At 32.8% G+C, this 20708-nt stretch overlaps 1 protein-coding gene across 3 annotated transcripts in view; it reads left to right on the top strand.

Annotated features, from left to right (window-relative positions):
* Dap160 (dynamin associated protein 160) overlaps nt 1-20708 on the top strand; it is a 178486-nt gene that overhangs the window by 138373 nt on the left and 19405 nt on the right. For all 3 annotated transcript variants that reach the window (XM_085808735.1, XM_085808736.1, XM_085808737.1), the window contains 2 exons: nt 4273-4440; nt 6755-6826. In XM_085808735.1, the coding sequence (XP_085664861.1) occupies nt 4273-4440; nt 6755-6826 (240 nt within the window). The remainder of the gene's footprint in view (nt 1-4272; nt 4441-6754; nt 6827-20708) is intronic.

Here is a 20708-nt window from a genome sequence, read left to right as displayed (position 1 = left end):
ACTTGGACTTTTGACATCAGCCTTTGCCCCCATTCTTTATAAACCTATTCTGAATGTCAGGCCAACAAACCTGGCTTTGTTATGATCAGGACTGAGATTTTGTTTCCTTCTGTTATTTTTATACGAAGGAATAAATTGATTAAAAATAAATATAATCCTTAATTTTTTAAACAGAAATTTTATTGTTGTTTAAAATTTATGATAAAATAACTCTGGTTTAAAGAGTAGATATTTTATCATAATTCTATTAAGTACCAAAATATTTCTGAGTTTTTATAAAGGATATAAAAGTGGACCCCTGTAAACAAAATATGTGTATTATTATTATGTGTAACATAAATACAAGCCGGGAAAATCACGCCTGTGCCTTTGCCAATCCTCAAGCAGATATCTCTTGTACTTTGCCACATACAATAGGCTACCCTAACATCCCATGATGAATATAAAATAAATAAATAATTTTCTTTTTTTTTAATTTTCATTTTTATAGGAATTTCTTGTTTTTCTTTTATTGAATGGAGAATTAAGATTTCACTTCATGTACTTTCTTTGCACGTTAAGTTTCTATTTTTTAGTTAAAGCGATGCATTATTTTTTTCATTTTATTTTATTTGACTTCGTTTTTCCTTTTCCAAAAGTAATGAGGCCTTTGCATTTGTTGATCAGTTGTTTGATCTCATCTTTCTGAGGAATAAACCTTAGTTTATAGTCTTTTTTTTTATTATTTTATATATTGTATGAGTTTAAAAGCATGTTTAGAAGTGTCATTGTTTTTCCATGTTTTCATTTATTTAGTTATATATGTATATTATTATTTCTGCATATGTTATAGGTAAATATGCATGTGCATATTATCACTCATATAAATTTGTAGGTAGATACATAAATATGTCTATTTATGCATGCGACACATTTATGTATCACATGGGACACATTTATGTGCCAACATACAACATACAATGGTGCCAACAACTATATACATATTGCTGTTCTTTCCATATTTATAGATGTTTTTGTGATGATGCAATAAGATTTTCACCTTTCTGAAATTGGTTCTGATCCAGTTCTGTAATTGGAACTGGATCAGAAATATATGAGTGTATGCATGTGTGTATGTGTATGCATATATGTGTCTATGTACATACACACATTCATTCGTCCTTACATACATGCAAACATAAATACATTTCTTAATCCGGTCCTGATAACAAAACTGTACCTGAAATTGTATGGCCCTGAAAAGTGTCTTTTGTGGCATTGAAAAGCGCCTTTTGTTGCATTTTAGTAACTGAAATTCAAACTCCCAAGAACTTTCAATATATATCTCCGAATTTATCTCTTTTCCTACTTCTTTACATGAAACACAAGTGCATATATGACCATTAATTTTTCAATGTTTGTGATTATGAAATGCATTAGGCGAAAATATGCCTGAGGTTCATTTTCGAAACGAATTTTGCGATGTGGATTCTTCAGTCAATTCTAATTTGAAATTGTATAGCTGCTTTGGTTGCTTTAGGATTGCATAATTAGTGACTCTATGAAGTATAAAGGTGCTATTCACTATCGTGTCTAAAAGGAACCAAAATATGTACATTCACCATTTCGAGGATTTTCTAGAAGCTGGGTAATATTTTCGACATTGATCTGCTAGATCTTCACCTCCCACATTCTTATTGTACTTGACAAATGTGGGTGGGCATGGTACTGGGTGTTTTTTGGTCATTACTGTGGGAGTGACTCTTAGGTTACCCTATTTTGAGTAGTTGCATGTAGTGTATTTGACTCCTTATAATGATTGGGTAAGTTTGTGAAGTTGCATACTCCTACTGCATTTTAAACTCAAACATATTTATTATTATTACTAGAACTCTTGACACATATATATATAATTCATAGATAGCATAGACAGGTATTAAAATTGAATTATAGTCCTCGTGGTGTGAGGAGTCTGCTAATGAAGGTCTCTCTAGTCGAGAGTTCAGGAGTGTTCTCTTCATGTTACTCTGATGGCGAAATTCTTTAGACCAAATTAGCCATGCCTTCTTAATTTTACAGTGGCATTTTACATCCTCTGATTTGTTATATCTGGAATGATATCAGAGGAAAAATCAGATCATTGGTTTGTCACCCCTCCTGAAATTGAGACAGACTTTGACGACAGACATGGTGAAGAACATTACAATCTCCTAACACTAGTCATTAAGTTAAGTCTAGGCAATGTCAAAACATGTCATGTGACACCTCATAAAGGCTGGGAGCAGTGAATTACAGGCACAGCACACCTGATTTACTTATCTCTGTGTGGTCCGCCACACGTGTAGCGATCTCGAGAACATCTCAACGCTTGCAAGTTTGAAAGAGTTGGAATTCTTGAAACTAGTGTAACAGAGCTCTTTGGGGCTAGAGGTAAAGAATTCTACTCGGTTATAACCGACCCAAGTTCGGGTCTCACTCATGCGATGCGGCACTTCTCACTGCCGTTAATAGATGGTGACACGGGTAAGCAACTGTCGAAGCTTCACTGAAACATGTGATCGCGACAGTACTACATGTTTTTCGGAGCCTTTTCTTCTTGTAGTAAAACATGGTTCATTTTTACAGTTTGTGGAAATCATATTCATAAATATTTTATCCAGCCAGGATGAATAAAGTAAATTTGATAGACTTTTGCTTTGCACAACTATGCTGCTGTATTGATTTCCAAGCTTCATTTGCTTGATGTTTTCAGGCATATTTTTCCGATTTGTCATCACAGTTCATTCAGACATCAAGTCTACACTGGTGAAAAATCTGTCAAAATAGATTTCGTGGTTTTTAAGTGCTTTTATTAAGTGCATAACTACTTATCCTAAACCCTTTCCTGACCTTTGTATCTGATCTTTTTTACCATAATAAAGTTCAAAGTTGTAAGTATATCCTAAGTGAGATGTGCAGAGCATCCATATTTTTAATCCACTTTTAGCTGGTTTCATAGACATATATTGCATGATCCCTAAGCTACCTTTAAATTTAATTAGCACTTCGTCAATTGATACTTCAGCATAAAGCTCAAAATATTGCTGAAATTTGTTTCTTTAATATAAAATGACAGGCTCTAATTTTTCTACATACATAAAGTTATCTGCTATTTTTAACTTCAGTTTCCCTATCTGACAAATGAAAATAATGCTTGATTTTCAAAAATCTCTTTCTGCTCATCATTGTCTTCACCATTTCATTTCCAAGCATTGCGTTATTTAACCAACAAGCACTTATTCTTGGTAATTTTACAATACTCATAAGAAGGACTGTAATGAATGCCCATATTTCATTTATAGGTGAAATTTTTCCCATTGATGATCAACGGTGCCATGCTTTCTTGCACAGAATTCAGCTTATTTATTTGTATTTGAGAGAATTAATTCACAAATTTCATCCCTAAGAAATAACTTTATATATTGTAAAGTGAAGCACCAACAGGTAAATTATGCATTGGTTGCAAAATGCTGTTAAATGGTGACAAAATTACATCATTGTTAACATTAATAGACTAGGTTTTTTACTGGATTTTCGTTACAATTTTCTGAAACATCTTCTTCCAGATTTGCTCTATGCCCATCTTCATCTTCTGCTATAAATGATTCTCCTTTATTATCATTTAGTTAATTTTCTATTTCTTTCATATTGCCGTCTTCTGATTCCAAATCTGACTCATCACTATAATTAATAGTAATATTGAAATTAAAAGAATAACCTCAATTTCTTGTTGAGTTAAAACTGTGCGATATTTGTGCATTTTGATTAAGGCTTAAAAGCACACTGTACCAAAGAAGAGTCAACAGTGAAATGTCACGTGCAACCCAAAGATAAGAAACTACAAATAAACCTGATACAATGCATTTGGGGAAACTGAACCTGCTACTCATACCTTAGGGAGAGGGAAGAAAACAAGATAGCAATCTCGGCCATTTGAGGCAGTTGTGGTCGTCTGAATGAACGGCTGTGTTGGGCAGTTTGGTTTTCAAAGAGTTAAGAGAAAGCATTACAGATGATCAAAATCTGCCTAATAAAAGCATGTACCAAATTTTAAGGATTTGATGTACAAATTATCAAATTCTAAGAATTTGATGTAAGCAATAAAAAGCATAGTTGCAATTTGTAAAATATTAAGCTTGTAAAATAAGTACGTTTCATAACCTAATGCAAAATTTTTATCTTTTAAAATTGCATTTAAAAGCTGTAACTGTATTATAAATTTAATACCTATATTTTTTAAACTGTTTATTTTAGATTCATGAATATACATCTGAGGAACATCCTGATCACTCATACCTAAAGGAAGCTCTAAATTTAGCTCAAGAATTATGCAACCAAGTAAATGAAGGTGTGAGAGAACGAGAAAATTCTGATCGTTTAGAGTGGATTCAGAATCATGTACTTTGTGAAGGATTAGCTGAAGTAAGTTTAAGAAGCTGAAGTAAGTTCAGTTTGTGAGGGATTAGCTGAAGTAAGTTTAATTTTTTAAAGTCTAGCAAACCTGGCTTCAACATCTTCTGTCTGTAGGTAGTCAGCAGATTAATGAACCATTAAGTCAAATGTATATATAATTCAAAATGACATATGATTTTATTTAATTGTTGCTTATGACAACAATTTAGCTGGCACCTTTAGGAAATTAGCAACCTAAGCAGCTGCTTATGCTTGAATGATCTGATCAGCTCTGATCTGAAGTATAGTAAAACTTTAAAACATAATCTTCATAATATTTTAATACAGTCAAAAGTCGTTAATTCGGACACCCATAATTCGGAATGATCTATAATCCGGACATCAAAACTAAAAACTTTCTGCGCATGCGCCGCGTTGACACATGCGCATAGGCGTTTACGCGTGCACGTAAGACTTTTTACGACTGCGCATATGAGTGTGCGCAAGTGCAGAATACGTTTTCGCGTGCGCGTTTTATGTATAATGGACGTATAAGCTAAAATTATCTAATTATCTATTTCAGTTAATGTTGATGATTGCGTTGTTCCTTAATTTTCGAATTGGATCCGGCTTATTATTTTTTGCAGACTGTAAGAGCAATTTTATAAAAGTAAGCTTAAACTTTCGATTATATCAAATAGAATTTCCGATATATATTTGTTAATATGTAAAGGATCTAAAGCGAAAGTATGTTTTGAAATCCGAAATCTGTTTATCAATTTCACGCTGCTCGGCGGGGGGGAACGCCGTGGCGGGCGCGTAATGAATTGGAAGTTGATCTGTCAGCACTATCCTTATCTTCAGCGCAGATGTTTTTATTTTATTTGGCTTATAATTCCTTACCAAATGTAGTATTTCATCTCGATATGCTCCGTCTTTGATATGATTTAAAACAAGTTCCTCGTCATTATAATTCGCTTCCGATAGCGAAGAAAGTAACGGAGGTTATTGAAAACAAAAAAATTTCGATTGACAAATTAGTCAGTGTTCTCGACACAGCAATTATAGGACTTGAACAGCGGAACTTTGTAACTGAACAAGAAATTATGTCTGTTTAATAGAATTAAAGAGAAAGTATTATCACATGAAACGAAACAAAACTTAAACAACTTACATTGAAAGAAATGTTTAATAAAGTAAACAAATAAATATTAAGCTTTTTCTTTTTGCAAATTTTGATACCCTTTAGATCATAATTGTTCTTTATTTCATAAATTACGGTTTCATATTTTTAATTTTAGAATTTCTGCATGCCATCTTACGAGATTTAAACTGATGATCTATAATCCGGAAAAATCGATAATCCGGAATCGCCGAAGTCCCGACGAGTCCGGATTAACGACTTTTGACTGTATTGAAACTTGTATCAAGGTGGTAATGTTGGCACTTGATTTATTACAAATTAAAAACTTTTAAGTTTTTAATTTGTACAATATGTTTTGTTTCCTGTCAAGTGAAAAATGATCGTATAGTATATGTATGTTGAATTAGTTATATCTATTTTTTTCTGTAGAGGCAAAACTGTATAATGTCTTGATATTGTCTTAAATCAGCTTATATAAACGAAAATTCTCTTATTAATACACTCAAACTTTAATAGTATGTACGTTATTCCTGGGACTGATGTGTTATTTTAAGTAGAGTAACTTCTAATCAGGGTTTAAAAAAATTAATAAATTGATTTGTAAAATTGTTTCATTACATTCAAAATTTATTCTAAAAAAAATTATAGTAGTAATATTTCCCCCCAAAATAGTGTAATTTCATTTTATTTAAAATAGCTGTCAATTTAATTATCATTATGTGAATTACTTTTAGAAGTTTCTAAAAACTGAAGCATTGCATTATCTTTGCTCTTTGAATTAATAATGCCTCTAGTTCATCAATGTTTGATAAAAAAAATTTTAGCTGAATCAAATTTTCTGATCAAATTCACTGTTTAAAACAAGAGGTTAAAAAATTAAAAGTCTCTCTTAAATTTTGCACATTTACAAACCTAAGCCCATTTCTGAACTGATCTCATTTGTAACATTTTAGTTAAAGCAGTAAAAAGTAGGAGTATTTCGAAATAATAAATTCCAGAGTTATATGAATGGAATAAATTATATGAATAAACAACTGAAGTGTTTGGAACTTTGAAAAAGAAATATGACAAGCAAAGTGGCATATTATCCCCACAGCCAAAGACCAATTAAAATAATTTGACAGTATTGATTAGTTTTCTGTTTTTATTGTTTTATTTTCTGATGTTGAGGTGTAAATAATGTTATTGTATTTCATTTAGCAAATCACCTTCAATTCATTGACAAATAGTTTGGGTCAGAGAAAATTGCTACATGCAGGTATTTTGTATAAAGTAAGTTTTTCATGCTTTAAATTCAGATTTTTAACGTAAAAATTTCCTATTACTATGTATTATAGCTTCATGGATATGTATTACATTTTAATATTTGAAGTGTGTAAATAAATATATTTGCAATGCCTGTTTCATTTTCAGTAAGATATGCAATATATATATAACTTTTTCAATCTAAAATAAATAATACTGATAATAATACAATAAAATTATGATAATCTGTAAATCTTGTAACCAAGGATTGTGTGGATTAGTAAATTTCAAATATTAGAGGTCATATCTTTTATTACATAGATTCCTTTCTAATCTGTATGATCAACCTTGATCATTTGCATATAAATAATTGCTAAAATATGCTGCTTAAGAATTAGTTAATCAAGATTGAATATATAGTTGTAGTATTTTTTAATATAATTACATCCAAAAAAAGTAATATCAGTACAAGAGAAAGATGTAAGATAAAATAGGGAAACTCTTTGATGGAGTGAAACTTTGATGCTTTAAGGATTTTTATAAAAAAAAAGAGTGTAGAGACCTTTTTTCATAAAAAGTGTCAAATAATTTTTGTTATGTTATGCAAAAAAATAAATAAATAAATTATTTGTAGAAACTCTTAACAGTAAGATGTTCCATAAATTGAGTCCTTATGCTAATTCTGCCATTTATTCTGTACATGTGATGGAATTAAAATTTTGGATTTATTAAAAAGAAAAGTGTTAGCCCATTTTAATGTTTCCTGTTTCTAATAACAGAAAAATCTGTATATGCATTATTTTAAAAAAATTTATCATTTTTTCCTACTAATATAAACATGCTTGTTAGTTTTTTTTTTTTTTTTTTTTTTTTTTTTTTTTTTTTTAATTTCCAATGCTGGGACACCTGAACAGAAAAACAAGTAGTAAGGGGGGAAATAAATACAAGTAATAGAAACAACATCAGAAAGCTTAAGAGATAACTGGAGGTTATTTTCCTAAGAGTCTTCTAGCCTTCCAGTCGTTTTTGTCACTGAAGGGGCATGCAACATCAGTGAGAATGCTAGTATGACACAGATGAGTAGCCAGACAATCAAGTCTGGTGAGTAGTCAAAAAGCAACCATTGCCTCCCATCTTCACTTATCAGATATATCTAAAAGACAATTCCTCAATTTTGCACAGGTGTTTATCCTGGTATGTTAACTGCATAAATTGTCTTAAAGTTTAGTTTAAAGGTGAGGAAAGAGATTTCTTGTTTTTCGCACTATAACAACATGGCTGCCTTTTTGGCAAGAAAATGTGCCTGAATTTTACCATGTAAATTACAATGGCCAGAGGTTCACTGCAAAACAATATGTTTATATTGAGAATTCAAGGAAATCAGCAGCTCTTGATAGTGGGAAATCTCATATGAATATTGGAGCCTGAATAGAACTGATGGCAGAGTCGTAGCTAGGGTTTTAAGTGCCCAGGGACAACTGAAGATTTCGTGCCCCCTACTGCTTGCCAAGGATGGAAAACATTTAATTCTAAAATGTTGTAACATCAGTTTGGCGCCCCTTGGATTCTGCACCCGGGGACAGATGCCCCCCTTGCCCCCCTCTAGCTACACCCCTGACTGATGGACTGAATGGCAGCCTATGAATATGACTGTAATACTATATTTTTAATGGTCCGATGAGGAGTTAACTGTTTAAGTGTGATGTAGATCACCTCCACTTCACTGTCAAAGCCAGTGACATGGAGGTAATCCATACTTTCCAGCTGTGGTGTGCAAAAGAAAAATAATTTTAAGAAAAAATGTGACAGGCTTAGAAGAATCAAGCCTGGTAAATGTTCTCTTATTTGGCTCCAATGTTCTCATGTCTTGAAAACTGTAATTCATCTGCATAAACTTGCAGCCACTCCTTTCAGGATATTTAATTTCAGTAGTAGATCTATAACATTTTAGCAGATCTGCTGAAGTATCCCTTTTTTTATATGAATAGAGTCAAATTTAAATTTGCCTCTAGATCTATTATTTTGCCAATGGTTGTAGTTCTTCATGAAATTCAAAGATTTCTTTATGGGCCAGAACTCTCTGGACAAATCTATCCTGGGTCTTGAGGTTTCTATTTTTGAGCTGGTAATCCCTCAAAAAAAGTGTCTTTAAGTCTAATACGTTTTTCATAAAATACTGAAGCTCTCTCTTGAATAATATTTTGAACGGGTTTGATTTTTGTCAGAAACTATATTGCATCAATAAGTATGGGTTTCCTGCCCCAATTATAATCCTTAACTCTTGACTCTGTAGTTTCTTAAGCAAAGAATTTGAGATTATTATAAGTGGTTTGCAGCAGTATGTCAGAAGTGGATTATAATTCTCAAGATAGCAATTTCACCGACTTTTCAAAAGTCTCTTCATTGTTTTTCCCGTGATACTAGTAAGGAAGATAAGTTTAATTGTTTTTCCTGTTATACTAGTAAGGGAGATATTTAGCAACCTAGATCTTGATTTATGATTATTTAGTAGTGGAATGATAGTGGCATTTCTCCAAAGCAAGAGAACGAATCCTGTCTCCCAAAATATGGTCAAAAACTCCTTTTCTTTGCCTCTTCACCAAGATGTTTAAGGAATTCCTTATGGATATTATGTTGACCTGAGGTTTTTTAACTTTCCAGCAATTAAGGGCTAAACCCAATTTATGTATTCCAAAAGGGGCACTAAAAACATCATTTGAGTTGCTTCAATTTCCTGTATTTTTTCTAAAGGGTGTCTCCTTCTAATCTGTTTTTAGGAGCCTTAACATTCCTCTTGTATGTGTACCCTTTCTCTGAGACTTAGCACAGTTGCTCCCCAAAGCATTTGCTACGTCTCTGAGAGGTCAAGAAAATTTTCAGTAGAGATTAGTTCTGGTTTGTCTCTTATCCTGAATACTGGCCAAGGATTTATAGACCTTTATACTATCCTCCCTATAGTTTTCATTAGAAATAAAATTTTCACAAGACTTCCGTTTCACATCCAAAACTGCTTTTCTAGAAACTCCTATTTGTCTTCTTCAGAAGATTGCATCACCTCGCCTTCTAATGAGTTCAATCTTTTTTCTAAGCCTGTCACAATTTTTCTTCATTTCCACAAGTTCTGGTGACCAAAAACATTTATAAGTTCTAACTTTACCTCTAGGCATTCTGGCTCTTGCATGTTTTATGATAGCTCAGTTTATTTCCTGTATGAGCTTATCAGGATGACAGTTAAAGGCCAATTTTTCATCTTTTAGTTCTTGGTCCAAAAGTTCCATAATTTGTTTCCAGTTTACTTTCCGGAAAATCTATGATACTTTATGATGGTTTTCATTATCAGCGAAATAGCTTGGTTCATTAATACTAATACTGGCAATATTTTGTCTGTAACCTGAACCTGGGTCTTCAGTAATTTTTTTGTTTAATGCAAGTACCCATATCAGTAGAAATGCAAGTTCCATTACAGTGAATGTAAGTGTATGAGGTCCCCCTCATATATAAGTTTAAGAAAATTAGGAATGATATGCTTTTTTATTTCAAGAATTCTTGCTCATTGTGCAGTATGTAAACAATACAACTATAAGGTGCACATAAACAAGACTGAATATCTGAAAAGTTATAAACGAATAAATTTTTGACATATGTTAGCTAAATAAATTCAAAATTATTATTAAAAGACAGTAGATTGTTACCAAAAAGTATAGCTTTAACTAAAGAAAACATTTTGCAAAGATTCACGATGCTCATTTGCTATTAAAAAAAAAGAGAGAGAGAGCAAGAACTAGGATACATGCAGAAAATACTAAATAAGTTCGATAATAAAATTAATTCATTTCTCCTTTGCAAATATATTATAAATGTATACATTTTTGTTTAAAATATTATTTGCATTCACTTATCAGAAAAATTCCTCTTAAATTTGCAGCACTGAATTTTCAGAAAGTCAAAATTTTGCTTGTTTACATTCAAAATTCAGTAGGTATTTACAGTACAAAGTCCAAAATCCGGATTTGAAATTTTTCCGGATATTAGATCATCAGTTTAAATCTAGTGAGATGGCATGCAGAAACTATAAAATTAAAAATATGAAATCGTGATTTATGAAATAATGAAGCATATATGGTCAAAATTTACAAAAAAACAGCTTAATATTTATCTGTTGCTTCATTTTTGTGCTTATACTTTCTCTTCGATTCTGTAGACAGACATAATTTCTTGTTCGGTTACAAAGTTCCACTGTTCAAGTCCTACACCTTATAGTTGTAGTTGCTGCGTTGAGAATACTGACTAACCTGTCAATCGAAATTTTTCCATTTTCAATTACCTCTCGTCACTTTATCGGTAACGGTATTTTCTGGATCTAGAACCATACAACAGATTTTGTCGTCCGACCATTGCAATGAAAAACTTCTGTTATATCATCTTTATTTATTACCGCTTCCCCACATTTCTTTACAAAATCTATTAATCGGAAAAGCAGATACGCAGCTAACAGAGCCAAATTATTGATCACACAAATTTATGCTAAAATGATTGTTTCTTCAATAGCAAGGTATTTTATTCAGTACCGAAGTAAAATAAAGAATCGGGATTCTCCACATGCTTTCTTACGAGGAAAAAAATTTAATGCGCATGCGTAAAGCATTAAAAAAAAATTACTAAAAATATTTTGTTGGTGGCTTTAAGGTCCGGATTTTAGATCATTCCGTACATTGGACATCCGGATCTCAGACTTTGTACTGCATAGATTATTTGAATTTTACTGTTGTAATAATAAAAAATCCTTACACATCCCTTTTGTTAAAGCTTGTAAGTTAGCAATATAAAATTTTTACTCTGCTTTTTGTAGCAGAAATTAATGCAGAATAATTAAAAATATTGTAATAAAATTCTTATTATAATCTGCGTTTTCAATTATTAATTTCTAATTTTTGTCTGTTGCTGTATTGCTCATGATTTTATTCCTGATGCTTTTATTGCTCATCATTTATAATCTGCCTAAAACAAGTAAAACTTTAAAATGTGATTTTATTTTGTATGTTGTACATTTTAGTGTGTTGGGGCAAGATACATTTATTTCATTGGTGCATAAATTTTGCCTTTCAAAATGCATTATTTTTCTGATCCGCTATCATTGATTGATTAATGTTATAAATGCAAGTTAAAATTTTATAGTTATTACATGAATATAGTGATGCATCCTAACTATGCAAGGTCTACAACTTAGTGCTTTGCATCTAATTTAATATCAGTCAGTGCCTTCTAGCTCCTCCAAGTGGCATTTCCAAGCGCATGTTTTTATATAAATATAGTTACCTGCTATGTGTCAGATCTACCTTTAAAGGTTATTACGTATTTCCACCGTCATTCTGACTAGAGGGCGCTGCGTTCGTCCTAATAGTCAGTGGCAGGCAGGATACTAAAGGTGTAAGACGTGGAAGGCAGAGATGCCTAATAATATATCTAATTGATTGAAATTTTCGTATATTTTCTTGTAAATAAATGTTGTTATTGTTAACAAAACCTCTTATTATCTCTTGGATGCACCTTTAGTCTCACAGAACCATTAGATGCAAAATTGGTGCATCTTGTCCGCGAATGTGGAATATCGGAAGCAATTAGTCATCATTACTGGATTATATTTCTGAGAAGTTTGGATACTTTACGCACGCTTTTGGATACGCAATATTGCATACTGGACTGTGGAGGTAAGACCTTTTAAACTCACATATTCGGAGTTAATATGGATAAGCTTTCGAAAATAACTGAAAAAAGAAGTAACGTTCGCGCTAGTGTCACTAAACTAGTTAAAAGAGTGCAGAAGCTTGATGAAGCCGTCGAAGACGTAAGTTCATTATCAGAACTACTGGAACTATTAGAAACGAAAGAGCAGATCTTGAAAAGCCATGATTTAGAGGTGGAAGCACTCATAGACGATCCGGAAAAATTTAAAGGTGAATTAAAAGCTTCGGAAGAATACGATGACAAAATATTGTTAGCCAAGATTAAACTGAAAAGCAAAATTAAAGGATTAGCAGCAGAAAATGTTCAGTGGACTTCTTCAGTTCTTAACACATCTAGTGTTTCGGAAAACACTGTTACGGCTTTAAAATTACCAAAGTTAGAAATTTTGCGATTCTCTGGTGATTCTGGCAAATTTATGGAATTCTTAAACTGTTTTGATAGCGCAATCGGTTCAAACAATTCACTTACGAAAATTGAAAAATTCCAATATTTAAAATCTCTTCTTTCTGGTCCTGCATATAACGTAGTTGCGGGTTTTGAATTGAATGAGAAAAACTATGACTCATGTCTTGAGCTTTTAAAACAAAGATATGGTAGAACTGATTCTATTATAAATTCTTATATGACTAAATTATTAAGCTTAGAACCCGTGAGAAGTTCGTCTAATGTTAAGGGTTTGCGTAAATTATACGATGATATAGAAGTTAATATAAGAAATTTGCGTTCATTAAATGTAACGGAGGGTTCATATGGGCATTTATTGAATCCAATATTATTGAAGTTGCTACCACAAGATTTGGTGTTAGATTTTCACCGAAAACGAAACAGGGAAGTGAATTGTGAGGTTTCGGAAATTATTACGTTTTTGAGGAATGAAGTCGAATCTAGGGAAATTGTCGAAACTGTGATGAGCCCCCTAAAAGGTTACGAAACAAAACGATCCTTTTCCCAAACTTATCAGAAAAACTATTCAAAGCCTAAAAATTTATCAACCGCTTCAGCGTTAAATACACAAATAAAAAATGCTTGTTTATTCTGTGACGGTCATCACGATTCCGTAAGTTGTAAAAAATTGGATGTAGAACAAAAAATAAATAAGCTTAGGACTGAAGCTAGATGCTGGTGTTGTTTCCAGAAATATCACAGGTCTCGCGTATGCAGGGAAAAAATATGGTGTAAAATTGTTTAAGCAATTTTCATCATGAGTCAGTGTGTAGAAAAATTAAACCCGTTAATGTTACTTTGAAAGGTTGTGAGAAGCAAGTGGAAAGCGAAACTGTTTTGAATGACTCACAATCTAAATCTAATAAAAGCGCCGAGAATATTTCTGTGTCTCATAGTAATATATGTACCAAAAATAAGCCCATTTTACAAACATGTACAGTTTTAGCTTGTTCGGATAAAAATTCAGTCTTAACTAATGTTATTTTAGACAATGGTAGTCATCGAAGTTTTATTTCATCTCGATTAGTTAAAGAATTAAAATTAAAGCCAATACGCTACGAAAGAATAGCTATTTTTGCTTTCGGAGACAAAATAGCACGTGAGAAGGAATACGGTATCGTTTCATTGACGTTGCGCAATAGGGATCAAAGTTCGAAATCGTACGAGTTAGAAGCTGTCATAACGGAATATATATCTAATTTGTCCTTGAAAATTCCTAATGTATCTATTCGCAATGCGTTGAAGGAAAGAGGTTTACCTTTGGCTGATTCATTTTCTGGCGACTGTCAGACGGAAATACTTATCGGATGTGATTCATTTTGGGATATTGTTTATGACGAGAGAGTAAAGTTAAATGAAAACATTACTGCGATAAATTCTTGTTTCGGTTGGTTACTAGCGGGAGTGGAAGGAAGTAATAAATTAACTAATAATTATGAAAATGTATGTTTAGTCATGGACTCTTCTTCAATTTTGTGCGATTTGAAAAAATTTTGGGAAATAGAAGAATTTCAGTCAGACAAACAAAACTTTTCTGAATGGGACAAGCAATTGATTGAAAAATTTGAAAATTCTTTGGAATTTAATGGGGAAAGGTATGTTTGTAGATTGATGTGGAAGGAAAACTTGGGACCTGTAGTTGGGTTGAACTCTAATTATGAGGTTGCGAAAAAGCGTTTTGATTCGTTAAAGCAAAAACTAAATAAAAATCAAGAAATTTATGACCAGTATAAACAAATTATATCGGATCAGTTAGAATGTCAGATTGTGGGAAAATGTGTTAATGAAGATAAAAATTTAGGATATTATATGCCTCACAGAGCGGTAATTAGGGATGACAAGGAAACAACTCGAGTTAGAATTGTTTATGACTGTAGCAGTAAAGGTAATGAAAATAATAAATCTCTTAATGAGTCTCTAGAATCAGGAGTAAATCTTTATGCAAATTTATTGGACATAATTCTTAAATTTCGAGAATATCAAGTTGCATTTTGCGGAGATTTAGAGAAAGCTTTTCTTATGATAGAGATTGCGGAGGAAGATAGAAAATACCTTAAATATTTGTGGTTTCCCGAAGAGGTAGGCGATTCAACCGAAACTCTCCATTTAAATCGTCTCCCATTGCCCATTTGCCATACTTCGCCATTTTCCTTGGCTTGCGTTTTGAAATTTCACATTAAGAAATTTAAGGAACATCATCCAAAATGTTATGACATGTTAAATTCTTTTCTTTATGTTGATGATCTCTGCTATGGAGCCAATACCGTTCAAGATGCTTATCATTTAACTTCTACGGCAATAGAGATATTAAAAGCAGCGGGATTTCAATTGAGGAAATTAAAAACTAATTGTCCGGAATTGTATAAACTTTGGAATGAAAACGGATATGAGGAAAATACTGACTTCGGGCAAGGAACAGGTTTCTTGGGATTGAAGTGGGATCCGATTGAGGATAAAATTAAATTAGATTTAAGAGATGTTAGGGATTCTATTGATGCTAGAATCACCAAGCGTCATGTTTTGAGAGTTATTTCAAAGATATTTGATCCATGTGGACTTATTAATCCCTTTGTAATCACTGTGAAAATTCTTCTGCAAGAGATGTGGGAACGTGGTCTACAATGGGATGAAGATTTGCCAAGTGACCTCCAAAATAAATGGAAAACCTGGTGTTCTGAACTTTGTGAACTTGAATCAGTATCTATTGAAAGAAGGTTTTTTGAAAGTGTAGAAATAAGTGAAGTTTCTCTTCATGTGTTTTGTGACGCCAGTCCCAAGGCATATGGGGCTGTTGCGTTCCCTAAGGTACGTGAATTACAATGGCCAAATCAAAGTGAGCTTTATAATGTCAAAAAGTAAAGTTGCTCCTTTAAAAACTTTGACTCTTGCAAGATTAGAGTTAATGGCAGCTCTCCTCGCTGCACGTTTAGGAAATTATTTACAAGGTCTATTTCCTAATTTCGCGAAACAAATTTTCTTTTGGAGCGACTCTCAAATCGTCCTTCATTGGTTGAAAGGATCTTCTAAACAATGGAAACCATTTGTTGCCAACATAGTAGCTCAAGTTCAGTCGCTGACTCTACCAGAGTGTTGGAACCATTGCAGTGGCTCCGACAATCCCGCAGACCTTACTACTAAAGGAGAATCGGCTAGGAGGATTCTTACAAGTTCTCTGTGGTGGTCAGGCCCTGTTTGGTTGTCTAAACCACTTCACTCGTGGCCTCTTAAAGAATCGCTACAACATTTTAATGACATCTGTGATGAACGCGTTATAGTGAAAGAGCGACGGACTGCACTGGTTAATTCCATGGTAACCAGTTCAGCTAATGGAAACTTACCTATGTCGTCGTTACTGGACGTTAATGACTTCAGCGAATTAAGTAGATTACTGCGTGTTACTGCTTGGATTAAAAGGTTTGTGCACAATTCTAAACCTAATTCTACAAAATTAAATGGACCTATATGTGCTCCAGAACTCGAGCAAGCTTTGCGTTTTTGGATCAAAGCTACACAATTTAAGCATTATAGTACAGAAGTTACCCAACTTCTTTCTAAAGGAACTATCGATAAGAGTTCACGCATATTTAATTTGAATCCTGAACTTGATGATAATAACTTACTTTGTTTAAAGGGACGTTTACAGTTTTCAAGTAACGATATGCGAGCCAAACATCCTTGGCTTCTTCCATCTAATGATAAATTTGTGGAACTACTTATCTGTGATTCTTATACTAAAATGTGCCATTTAGGTGTTGATGCAACTTTAACACATTTACGAGAACAATTCTGGATTGTTAAAGGTCGTCAATTTGTGAAAAAAGTGTTAAATAACTGTCTGATTTGTAGACGATTCAAAGTGAAATCTGGAATGCAGGTGGTTGCCCCTTTACCGCCTGATAGAATTCAAGAGCATCCACCATTTGATGTATGTGGTGTGGATTTTGCCGGACCATTTTTTGTTCGTGATTTTAATTCAAAGTGTTATTTACTTATATTCAGCTGTGCAGTGACAAGAGCTATCCACTTAGAAGTAGTTCTTAACATAAGTGCTGATTCCTTTTTGTTAGGATTCCGACGATTTGTTTCTCGTCGAGGATTATGTTCCACTATATATTCTGATAACGCCAAAGCTTTTAAAAAAGCAAATAGTGAATTGAAAAAATGGTGGAATCAGATAGATAATGATCAAGTTAAAAATTTATTTGCTTCTAAAGGTATAGTTTGGAATTTTATAGTTGAAAAAAGTCCATGGTGGGGAGGTTTCTGGGAGAGACAGATACGGACGGTTAAAACCTGCTTAAAGAAAATTGTTGGACGATCCTCTCTCTCTTTGAAGGAATTGGAAACTGTTTTTTCGGAAATTGAAGCTCTGGTTAATTCCAGGCCTATCACGTATCTGTACAACGAACCCTCAGAACCCTCTCCACTCACCCCATCTCATTTTCTTATTGGTAAAAGATTGGTGTCTTTACCTGTAATAAAACATAAAAAAGAAAATTTAAATGTTAGTAGGAATTCTTTGGTAAAGAAATATAAATATCAGCAAACACTTTTGAATCACTTCTGGAACAGGTGGAGAAAGGAATATTTACTTAATCTAAGATCAGCTTATATTTCTCCACAACCAGGTAAAATAGTTTCATTTAAAGTGAATGATATTGTTTTGATTAATGATGAGCGTTATCCCAGAAATATGTGGATGATGGGAAAAATTTTAGAGCTATATCCAGGAAGAGATGGAAAAGTTCGTTCTCTTCTTATTCAGACTCCTAAAGGACAAATAAGACGCTCAGTACAACTTGTGTATAATTTGGAAATTAATCCTTAATTATGTTAGTTTAATTGAGTTGCAACCTGTTAATGTTCTATCTGTGTATTAATGATAGTTTAATTGTGCTTATATTTTAATGCTTGATATTTGAACAATTTTCTTTGGAAGTTAAAAGTGTAATTGGTTTTTGTATGTTAAGTCACTGAATAATTTTGAAGCTTTGTATTTGATATAATATGCTACTTATATTTTTATTCTTGTAATTTTAAATGGTTCCTGGATGTAAATTTAGTTAATTCAATGGTAAGTGAACTCAAGTGAGTTCAGGTGGGGAGTATTACGTATTTCCACCGTCATTCTGACTAGAGGGCGCTGCGTTCGTCCTAATAGTCAGTGGCAGGCAGGATACTAAAGGTGTAAGACGTGGAAGGCAGAGATGCCTAATAATATATCTAATTGATAGAAATTTTCATATATTTTCTTGTAAATAAATGTTGTTATTGTTAACAAAACCTCTTATTATCTCTTGGATGCACCTTTAGTCTCACAGAACCATTAGATGCAAAAAAGGTTATATGGAAAATTTTGTGTCATCATCCTGTGTATGCAAAAATTAATCACAAGGGAAAAAAAAGGTGTGTGTAATATTAATGCAACTATTTTATATGATGTAGGTCTAAAATTAGAAGTAGAATCAGCTTCTAATATTGGAACTGAAAATATGGGGAAAATAAAATCAGCAGTGTATGAAAATCATATGTAAGTGGTTGGTCAACAAAAAAGGCACAGAATAAAAAAATATATACAGTCAAAAGTCTTTAATACGAACACGTCGGGACTTCAGCGATTCTGGATTATAGATCATCAGTTTAAATCTGGTAAGATGGCATGCAGAAATTATAAAATTAAAAATATGAAACCATAATTTATGAAATAAAGAACAATTATGATCTAAAGGGTATGAAAATTTACCAAAAAAAAAAAAAAAAAGCTTAATATTTGTTTGTTCACTTTATTAAACATTTCTTTCAACGCGCACATGTTTAAAGCATACATTACGCATAGTCGAAATTAGAAAATTGCAACCAGAAAACTATTTGATGTGTATTCGTGATATTTATAATGACTAGGAATTTGATTTAAATCATATCAAAGACGGAGTACATCGAGATGAAATACAGTCATAAGTCATTAATTCGGACACCCATAATCCGGACCTCAAAAGCTAAAAACTTTCTGCGCGTGCGCCACGTTGACACAGGCGCATAGGCATTTACGCATGCGCATAAGACCTTTTACGTGTGCGCAAGTGCAGAATACGTTTTCGTGTGCGCGTTTTATGTATAACGGACGGTATAAGCTAAAATTATCTAATTATCTATTTCCGTTAATGATGATGATTGCGTTGTTCCTTAATTTTCAAATTGGATCCGGCTTATTATTTTTTGCAGACTGTAAGAGAAATACTATAAAAGTAAACTTGAGCTTTTGATTATGTCAAAAAGAATTTCCGATTCTGGAGCTCCCAAAGGATCGTACAAAACGAAAGTATGTTTCGATGTCCATCAAACAAAAAGTGGAATTGCTGCAAAAAATGGATAAAGACATGAAGAATGTGACAGAGAGGTTAGTGAAAACGAAAAAATTTCAATTAACAAGTTAGTCGGTATTCTCGGCGCAGCAATTAACGGGACTTGAACAGCGGAACTTTGTAACTGAACAAGAAATTATGTCTGTTTATAGAATTAAAGAGAAAGTATTATCACATAAAACGAAGCAACTTAAATAACTTACATTGAAAGAAATGTTTAATAAAGTAAACAAATAAATATTACCCCTTTTTTTTTTTTTTTTGTAAATTTTGATACTCTTTAGACCATAATTGTTCTTTATTTCATAAATTAAGGTTTCATATTTTTAATTTTAGAATTTCTGCATGCCATCTTACGAGATTTAAACATGATCTATAATCCGGAATCGCCGACGAGTCCGGATTAACGACTTTTGACTGTACTACATTTAGTAAGGAATTATAAGCGGAATAAAATAAAAACATCTGCCCTGAAGATAAGGATAGTGCTGACAGATCAACTTCCAGTTCATTGTGTGCCGCGACGTCCCCCCCCCCTGCAAATCAACGTGAAATTGATAAACAGATTTCGGAATGGTTAGAGAAACAAAGGATATGCCTTTATTCATTTTTTGCAGCAATTCCACTTTTTGTTTGATGGACATCGAAACATGCTTTCACTTTGTAGATCCTTTGGCAGCTCTAGAATCGGAAATTCTTTTTGACATAATCAAAAGTTCAAGCTTACTTTTATAAAATTGCTCTAACAGTCTGCAAAAAATAATAAGCCAGATGCAATTAGAAGATTACGGAACAAGGCAATCTGCAACATTAACTGAAATAGATAATTAGATAATTTTAGCTTAGCTTATACCATCCGTTATACATTAAACGCGCATGCGTAAATGTATTATGCGCATGCGTAAGGGTATTATATGCTTGCGTAAACACATTATGCGTTTATGCATGCACTGAAAGTTTGTAGCTTTGAGGTCCGAATTATAGATCGTTCCAGATTATGGACGTCCGGATTAAAGACTTTTGACTGTATATATAAAGTTTTGAAGATATCATACAGCTGTACGTGTGTATAGAAATTAGGGTTAGACTAAGTCAATTTAAAATAAAAGGAAAAATTTTACAAAATGAAAAACATTCTGACAGGTCATGACAGCTGATAAATATGTTGTATAAGAAAGATTTCTGAACAAGGTAGAAAGTCCTGCCATTTATTAATAATAAAACCCACACATAATTTCCTCAGCAAGCATTTGTAGAGAACCTCATCAAATGATATCTACTAGAGTAAAGTGCTAGATAAAAACTGCTGTCAAGCTTCCAAAAATCCTGCTCGTTTAGCTTGAGTCAGAAGTCAAAAA

Source organism: Stegodyphus dumicola, chromosome 1 (genome assembly GCF_044657685.1).
Source record: "Stegodyphus dumicola isolate Sdum_Otavi_A_Nest chromosome 1, ASM4465768v1".
NCBI lineage: Eukaryota > Metazoa > Arthropoda > Arachnida > Araneae > Eresidae > Stegodyphus > Stegodyphus dumicola.
This window is presented reverse-complemented; position numbering and strand designations above follow the sequence as displayed.